The sequence below is a fragment of the Sinocyclocheilus anshuiensis genome, unplaced genomic scaffold (genome assembly GCF_001515605.1).
Source record: "Sinocyclocheilus anshuiensis isolate Anshui unplaced genomic scaffold, SAMN03320099.WGS_v1.1 scaffold2328, whole genome shotgun sequence".
In the NCBI taxonomy this organism is placed as follows: Eukaryota; Metazoa; Chordata; class Actinopteri; order Cypriniformes; family Cyprinidae; genus Sinocyclocheilus; species Sinocyclocheilus anshuiensis.
The window spans coordinates 28,773-37,226 of NW_015546179.1; the positions used below are offsets into that span (position 1 = coordinate 28,773).

Here is an 8,454-nt window from a genome sequence, read left to right on the forward strand (position 1 = left end):
ATGAAAAATTCTTCTGAACATTCATTAATCTTAGGTATTCCAATATTTAATAACACGTTGTTAAAATCGAAAGTTGCAACTGTGTTATTTAATGAGCTAACATGAACTAAGAGTTGTATTTTTTTAACAAAGATTAATAACTTCTGTAGCACATGTAGCTATTGCTCATTGTGAATGTTAATGCATTAACTAAGGTTAACTAATGAGGTCTTATTGTAAAGTGATACCTATTGGTATTTATAGTTCTTTTGCACTTAAATCTGTGTACATTTTTTTACTTATACATTTTTCTGTATAAACATTTTTTATTTAAATGTTCAGTTATTTTGTTATAAGAAAAAAGTTATTAAACCTGTTATACTGTATTGTGACAACACTTTTTTAAAACTAAATTTCAATATCGTGATAATACCGTCATAAAAGCATGAGCAATTAATCGCAACATGAAAATTTGATACCGGCATATCCCTAGTGTAACCGTAGCAAAAGTTATGCGTTTTAAAACGAAAATGCACTAGTGTAAATGGGGCCAGAAACGGCTGTGGTTCCAACAAAAGGGCCTTTCGCACTGCGGGAACCTTTTCATAGTACCAGAACTAATTGTGGAACTACCCACTTTTTGGCGAATCAGAATCAAGGACCGGAACTCTCTGTTTTATAATACATAGTATGTGCTTATTTAAACAAAAGATTAAAAAACATCAGAGAATGATAGGAAAAAGTGCAAAAGCAGTTAAAGTTGTTCCAACAACAAAGTTCTTTGTAGAACAAAGAAGTGAAGAACAAAAACACAGATCTACCGTGACATACTGTATCATCATTTACTGTCCTGTTCTTAAGTCCTACATTTAATATAATAACTGTCAATCGAGAAACGCTGCAGTGTGTAGCGAGTTCAGTGAAAAATATAACTTTTATTGAAATTGTGAGTGGGTTATAAATAGAAAGTGAGGAAAGAGTACTGCCTTTATAATCACTCGTGTCGTTTCACCTGAAAACCTTCAGCGCTGCCATACAGCGAGCGGCATACTGTCATTAAAACCTCAGCTAAACTCATCGTGATACGTCATCAGAATAAGCCTGTCAGTGATCATATGAACCGAATCACTCACCTTTATAACCGCTCTTCCTCGCCATCCTCCTCCTCCTCAGTCAGTCACAAATCTACAGGAACAGAGAACATCTGAAGTTTAACACCCGCCACTGCAATCAAGACCGTGATTAATCGGTGTAATCTCAAAACAAGAACATTGAGATGAAGAAAAAAGCACTGACGTAAAACGGTGCTGATTCATTGATGAAGTGCATCAGAGTCAGAAGTGAAGCGGTGTAATATCTGTGTAAATGCATTTAAGCCACCTCTGAGCAGCATTAAACCGTCTGTGTAAAGACAACTCAACACGGTGCAAACATTATAATATCTGGCATGTTTGGTTACTCCGAACCAAGCCCAATTTAAACATTACACACTAAGACAGAGTTTAAACAGTCCTGAAGGCTTATTCTGTGCTGCTGAGAGTTTCAGACTAACACATCTGCTCTCTCTGATCTGCAGGATTCTCAATTCAACTCCTACTTTATTGGCATGACAATGTATTGTCAAAGCAGTGTTTACACTGAATCTAGAACAGATATCCATTTTTAAATCTCTCTCTCTCTGCGTTTTTCAGAAGCAACTACGGTCGCGAGCTCGTTAACAATAGAGTTCAGTGGAACTTAGGACAGAGTTAGAACGATCCTCAGATCCTCAGAGCTCTAACGGAAACGATCTGATTCCCGTTCGCCCCTCTGAAGCCCAAAACAGAAAACACGTCTGACTGAGTAACTGACACGGAGTTAAACGGAGACAGAAGCGTTCCGCGGTGACGTTACCTCAGCGGATCCGGATCCGTTCCTCGCCGAGAGCCCGGTGTCACCGGCTGCTTTATGAGCCTTTAATCAGCAGACTCTCTCTCTCAGGAAACAGAAACCTAAACTATGCAAACACGTACGCTCGGCTGACGCACACGCCCGTTCCCAGCGGCGGCGACGCAACCGGAGCGTCACGCGGCGTCAGCACACGCGCACCTGAGCAGGTGAAGCCGCATTCATCAGCGCTGTGTTTAACGTTTACCTGACAGCGCTGTTTGCCAGAGAGGAGGCGCGCGTCTCAGTTACGCAATCGGAATCTTCCTGCTCCGCGCCTCAGAACCGGATCCGAGCCGCGTCCAGAAGAAGAGAGGCGGAACCGGAGCCGCTCAAAGCGTTGGAAGCGGGACCGAACCCCGGAGCGCGCTGAGGCACTGCACACGTGACCCTGATGATTGACAGGTGTCAGACAAACACTCGTCCAGCACGCGCAGATCACGGCTGTGGAGCATGCGATTTACTCAGAAACCTGGCTGTTTATGCAGCACCCCCCTCTCTCTCCCTCTGTGTGTGTGTGTCTCTCTCTGTGTGTGTGTCTCTCTCTCTCTCTCTCTCTCTCTGTGTGTGTGTCTCTCTCTCTCTCTCTCTCTCTCTGTGTGTGTGTCTCTCTCTCTCTCTCTCTCTCTCTGTGTGTGTGTCTCTCTCTCTCTCTCTCTCTCTCTGTGTGTGTGTCTCTCTCTCTCTCTCTCTCTCTCTGTGTGTGTGTCTCTCTCTCTCTCTCTCTCTCTCTGTGTGTGTGTCTCTCTCTCTCTCTCTCTCTCTCTGTGTGTGTGTCTCTCTCTCTCTCTCTCTCTCTCTGTGTGTGTGTCTCTCTCTCTCTCTCTCTCTCTCTGTGTGTGTGTCTCTCTCTCTCTCTCTCTCTCTCTGTGTGTGTGTCTCTCTCTCTCTCTCTCTCTCTCTGTGTGTGTGTCTCTCTCTCTCTCTCTCTCTCTCTGTGTGTGTGTCTCTCTCTCTCTCTCTCTCTCTCTGTGTGTGTGTCTCTCTCTCTCTCTCTCTCTCTCTGTGTGTGTGTCTCTCTCTCTCTCTCTCTCTCTCTGTGTGTGTGTCTCTCTCTCTCTCTCTCTCTCTCTGTGTGTGTGTCTCTCTCTCTCTCTCTCTCTCTCTGTGTGTGTGTCTCTCTCTCTCTCTCTCTCTCTCTGTGTGTGTGTCTCTCTCTCTCTCTCTCTCTCTCTGTGTGTGTGTCTCTCTCTCTCTCTCTCTCTCTCTGTGTGTGTGTCTCTCTCTCTCTCTCTCTCTCTCTGTGTGTGTGTCTCTCTCTCTCTCTCTCTCTCTCTGTGTGTGTGTCTCTCTCTCTCTCTCTCTCTCTCTGTGTGTGTGTCTCTCTCTCTCTCTCTCTCTCTCTGTGTGTGTGTCTCTCTCTCTCTCTCTCTCTCTCTGTGTGTGTGTCTCTCTCTCTCTCTCTCTCTCTCTGTGTGTGTGTCTCTCTCTCTCTCTCTCTCTCTCTGTGTGTGTGTCTCTCTCTCTCTCTCTCTCTCTCTGTGTGTGTGTCTCTCTCTCTCTCTCTCTCTCTCTGTGTGTGTGTCTCTCTCTCTCTCTCTCTCTCTCTGTGTGTGTGTCTCTCTCTCTCTCTCTCTCTCTCTGTGTGTGTGTCTCTCTCTCTCTCTCTCTCTCTCTGTGTGTGTGTCTCTCTCTCTCTCTCTCTCTCTCTGTGTGTGTGTCTCTCTCTCTCTCTCTCTCTCTCTGTGTGTGTGTCTCTCTCTCTCTCTCTCTCTCTCTGTGTGTGTGTCTCTCTCTCTCTCTCTCTCTCTCTGTGTGTGTGTCTCTCTCTCTCTCTCTCTCTCTCTGTGTGTGTGTCTCTCTCTCTCTCTCTCTCTCTCTGTGTGTGTGTCTCTCTCTCTCTCTCTCTCTCTCTGTGTGTGTGTCTCTCTCTCTCTCTCTCTCTCTCTGTGTGTGTGTCTCTCTCTCTCTCTCTCTCTCTCTGTGTGTGTGTCTCTCTCTCTCTCTCTCTCTCTCTGTGTGTGTGTCTCTCTCTCTCTCTCTCTCTCTCTGTGTGTGTGTCTCTCTCTCTCTCTCTCTCTCTCTGTGTGTGTGTCTCTCTCTCTCTCTCTCTCTCTCTGTGTGTGTGTCTCTCTCTCTCTCTCTCTCTCTCTGTGTGTGTGTCTCTCTCTCTCTCTCTCTCTCTCTGTGTGTGTGTCTCTCTCTCTCTCTCTCTCTCTCTGTGTGTGTGTCTCTCTCTCTCTCTCTCTCTCTCTGTGTGTGTGTCTCTCTCTCTCTCTCTCTCTCTCTGTGTGTGTGTCTCTCTCTCTCTCTCTCTCTCTCTGTGTGTGTGTCTCTCTCTCTCTCTCTCTCTCTCTGTGTGTGTGTCTCTCTCTCTCTCTCTCTCTCTCTGTGTGTGTGTCTCTCTCTCTCTCTCTCTCTCTCTGTGTGTGTGTCTCTCTCTCTCTCTCTCTCTCTCTGTGTGTGTGTCTCTCTCTCTCTCTCTCTCTCTCTGTGTGTGTGTCTCTCTCTCTCTCTCTCTCTCTCTGTGTGTGTGTCTCTCTCTCTCTCTCTCTCTCTCTGTGTGTGTGTCTCTCTCTCTCTCTCTCTCTCTCTGTGTGTGTGTCTCTCTCTCTCTCTCTCTCTCTCTGTGTGTGTGTCTCTCTCTCTCTCTCTCTCTCTCTGTGTGTGTGTCTCTCTCTCTCTCTCTCTCTCTCTGTGTGTGTGTCTCTCTCTCTCTCTCTCTCTCTCTGTGTGTGTGTCTCTCTCTCTCTCTCTCTCTCTCTGTGTGTGTGTCTCTCTCTCTCTCTCTCTCTCTCTGTGTGTGTGTCTCTCTCTCTCTCTCTCTCTCTCTGTGTGTGTGTCTCTCTCTCTCTCTCTCTCTCTCTGTGTGTGTGTCTCTCTCTCTCTCTCTCTCTCTCTGTGTGTGTGTCTCTCTCTCTCTCTCTCTCTCTCTGTGTGTGTGTCTCTCTCTCTCTCTCTCTCTCTCTGTGTGTGTGTCTCTCTCTCTCTCTCTCTCTCTCTGTGTGTGTGTCTCTCTCTCTCTCTCTCTCTCTCTGTGTGTGTGTCTCTCTCTCTCTCTCTCTCTCTCTGTGTGTGTGTCTCTCTCTCTCTCTCTCTCTCTCTGTGTGTGTGTCTCTCTCTCTCTCTCTCTCTCTCTGTGTGTGTGTCTCTCTCTCTCTCTCTCTCTCTCTGTGTGTGTGTCTCTCTCTCTCTCTCTCTCTCTCTGTGTGTGTGTCTCTCTCTCTCTCTCTCTCTCTCTGTGTGTGTGTCTCTCTCTCTCTCTCTCTCTCTCTGTGTGTGTGTCTCTCTCTCTCTCTCTCTCTCTCTGTGTGTGTGTCTCTCTCTCTCTCTCTCTCTCTCTGTGTGTGTGTCTCTCTCTCTCTCTCTCTCTCTCTGTGTGTGTGTCTCTCTCTCTCTCTCTCTCTCTCTGTGTGTGTGTCTCTCTCTCTCTCTCTCTCTCTCTGTGTGTGTGTCTCTCTCTCTCTCTCTCTCTCTCTGTGTGTGTGTCTCTCTCTCTCTCTCTCTCTCTCTGTGTGTGTGTCTCTCTCTCTCTCTCTCTCTCTCTGTGTGTGTGTCTCTCTCTCTCTCTCTCTCTCTCTGTGTGTGTGTCTCTCTCTCTCTCTCTCTCTCTCTGTGTGTGTGTCTCTCTCTCTCTCTCTCTCTCTCTGTGTGTGTGTCTCTCTCTCTCTCTCTCTCTCTCTGTGTGTGTGTCTCTCTCTCTCTCTCTCTCTCTCTGTGTGTGTGTCTCTCTCTCTCTCTCTCTCTCTCTGTGTGTGTGTCTCTCTCTCTCTCTCTCTCTCTCTGTGTGTGTGTCTCTCTCTCTCTCTCTCTCTCTCTGTGTGTGTGTCTCTCTCTCTCTCTCTCTCTCTCTGTGTGTGTGTCTCTCTCTCTCTCTCTCTCTCTCTGTGTGTGTGTCTCTCTCTCTCTCTCTCTCTCTCTGTGTGTGTGTCTCTCTCTCTCTCTCTCTCTCTCTGTGTGTGTGTCTCTCTCTCTCTCTCTCTCTCTCTGTGTGTGTGTCTCTCTCTCTCTCTCTCTCTCTCTGTGTGTGTGTCTCTCTCTCTCTCTCTCTCTCTCTGTGTGTGTGTCTCTCTCTCTCTCTCTCTCTCTCTGTGTGTGTGTCTCTCTCTCTCTCTCTCTCTCTCTGTGTGTGTGTCTCTCTCTCTCTCTCTCTCTCTCTGTGTGTGTGTCTCTCTCTCTCTCTCTCTCTCTCTGTGTGTGTGTCTCTCTCTCTCTCTCTCTCTCTCTGTGTGTGTGTCTCTCTCTCTCTCTCTCTCTCTCTGTGTGTGTGTCTCTCTCTCTCTCTCTCTCTCTCTGTGTGTGTGTCTCTCTCTCTCTCTCTCTCTCTCTGTGTGTGTGTCTCTCTCTCTCTCTCTCTCTCTCTGTGTGTGTGTCTCTCTCTCTCTCTCTCTCTCTCTGTGTGTGTGTCTCTCTCTCTCTCTCTCTCTCTCTGTGTGTGTGTCTCTCTCTCTCTCTCTCTCTCTCTGTGTGTGTGTCTCTCTCTCTCTCTCTCTCTCTCTGTGTGTGTGTCTCTCTCTCTCTCTCTCTCTCTCTGTGTGTGTGTCTCTCTCTCTCTCTCTCTCTCTCTGTGTGTGTGTCTCTCTCTCTCTCTCTCTCTCTCTGTGTGTGTGTCTCTCTCTCTCTCTCTCTCTCTCTGTGTGTGTGTCTCTCTCTCTCTCTCTCTCTCTCTGTGTGTGTGTCTCTCTCTCTCTCTCTCTCTCTCTGTGTGTGTGTCTCTCTCTCTCTCTCTCTCTCTCTGTGTGTGTGTCTCTCTCTCTCTCTCTCTCTCTCTGTGTGTGTGTCTCTCTCTCTCTCTCTCTCTCTCTGTGTGTGTGTCTCTCTCTCTCTCTCTCTCTCTCTGTGTGTGTGTCTCTCTCTCTCTCTCTCTCTCTCTGTGTGTGTGTCTCTCTCTCTCTCTCTCTCTCTCTGTGTGTGTGTCTCTCTCTCTCTCTCTCTCTCTCTGTGTGTGTGTCTCTCTCTCTCTCTCTCTCTCTCTGTGTGTGTGTCTCTCTCTCTCTCTCTCTCTCTCTGTGTGTGTGTCTCTCTCTCTCTCTCTCTCTCTCTGTGTGTGTGTCTCTCTCTCTCTCTCTCTCTCTCTGTGTGTGTGTCTCTCTCTCTCTCTCTCTCTCTCTGTGTGTGTGTCTCTCTCTCTCTCTCTCTCTCTCTGTGTGTGTGTCTCTCTCTCTCTCTCTCTCTCTCTGTGTGTGTGTCTCTCTCTCTCTCTCTCTCTCTCTGTGTGTGTGTCTCTCTCTCTCTCTCTCTCTCTCTGTGTGTGTGTCTCTCTCTCTCTCTCTCTCTCTCTGTGTGTGTGTCTCTCTCTCTCTCTCTCTCTCTCTGTGTGTGTGTCTCTCTCTCTCTCTCTCTCTCTCTGTGTGTGTGTCTCTCTCTCTCTCTCTCTCTCTCTGTGTGTGTGTCTCTCTCTCTCTCTCTCTCTCTCTGTGTGTGTGTCTCTCTCTCTCTCTCTCTCTCTCTGTGTGTGTGTCTCTCTCTCTCTCTCTCTCTCTCTGTGTGTGTGTGTGTGTGTCTCTCTCTCTGGCTATGTGGCAGTATCTTAGCAACGCCTCCGCTAGCCGCGGAGCTAATGTATGCTAACCAAGAGCAACGCCGCGCGGATGAAAACAGGCGCTCGGAGCCCGGGTTTTAGTTCGCGGAGAACAGAAGGCGTTCATCAGGAGAGCGACGGAGGGAACATCTTACCTGCACGAGCGGCGGGAATCCGCGGAGAACACTCTTTTATTGGACTTTTGTGCGATCGCTTCTGTGCCAACGACTGTCTTCTCTTCCAGCCGGCTCACGCGTCACTTCCGCTCGGCCAGCGCGCGCCCCCGTCACATCCGCCCGGGTCTATATCCGCGAGCACGCGCGGCAGTTCATTAAAAGTTCAGCGCTGACCATCACGTGCACGCGCAAACGGAAGTGAATGAACGCGCAGAGCAACATTGTTACTGTACAGTCTGAGGTCATGATGCTGAGGTCAGAGGTCAGGGGTCAGCCTGTAGGTTAGGGTTATGCTGCCTGCTGTGTTCCAGTAATGAAGTGATTACCAGCTCGTCGCATTCCAGTGCTTTGCTGTCAGAAGGCAGAAGGAATAAAATGGTTGACAATCATATAAACATTAACCGCGCTAGATAGTCAGCTTAATGACGATTCTGGAATTTCGGTCGAATATATGCTTATTTTTACTGTTTGTAATACATACAATAATTATTGCTGATATATAGCCTATAAATACACTAGTTTAGTGAGAAGACAGTGATGTAGTTGCTGTCTCACCATCTTTAGAGTCTACGGCTCGCTCAACTATAAACGATCCAGTGTCCAGTGAATACGACTCGAGGCGTTCATGAAGACAGCTCTGGCTCTGCAGCATCAGCCGGATCAGAACCGAACACAGTCGCCTGTCCTGTGCTTTTATTAATGAGAGTCCAGCTGTATCTCAGAAACAAATACTGCAGCACTGTTTTTCAAGATCAACTTTATCATCCCCAGAGAGCACTTTATTTCACAGCCAGCAGTAAACCACACACTCACCAAACAAACAGCACAACACACAGACAACAACTACGACTTCCAGTCATATACATACAAGTATGTGAATTTAACAAACCGATGGCAGCTGGCATTAAATCA

General features: G+C 47.6%; 1 protein-coding gene across 4 annotated transcripts in view; it reads right to left on the reverse strand.

The window, feature by feature from the left end:
• The window catches only part of LOC107701385 (spermatogenesis-associated serine-rich protein 2-like), a 26,126-nt gene extending 18,478 nt beyond the window's left edge, over window positions 1–7,648 (reverse strand). The window contains exons 1-2 of one of the 4 annotated variants that reach the window (XM_016503382.1): window positions 7,522–7,648; window positions 1,113–1,164 (exon numbers count right to left, since the gene is read on the reverse strand). In XM_016503382.1, the coding sequence (XP_016358868.1) occupies window positions 1,113–1,137 (25 nt within the window). In that variant the 5' untranslated portion in view covers window positions 1,138–1,164; window positions 7,522–7,648. Of the gene's footprint in view, window positions 1–1,112; window positions 1,165–1,275; window positions 1,297–1,872; window positions 2,073–2,113; window positions 2,372–7,521 lie in introns of those variants that run through there. The other 3 variants (XM_016503384.1, XM_016503383.1, XM_016503385.1) reach the window with 3 other exon arrangements.
• Between the last annotated feature and the right edge of the window lie 806 nt (window positions 7,649–8,454).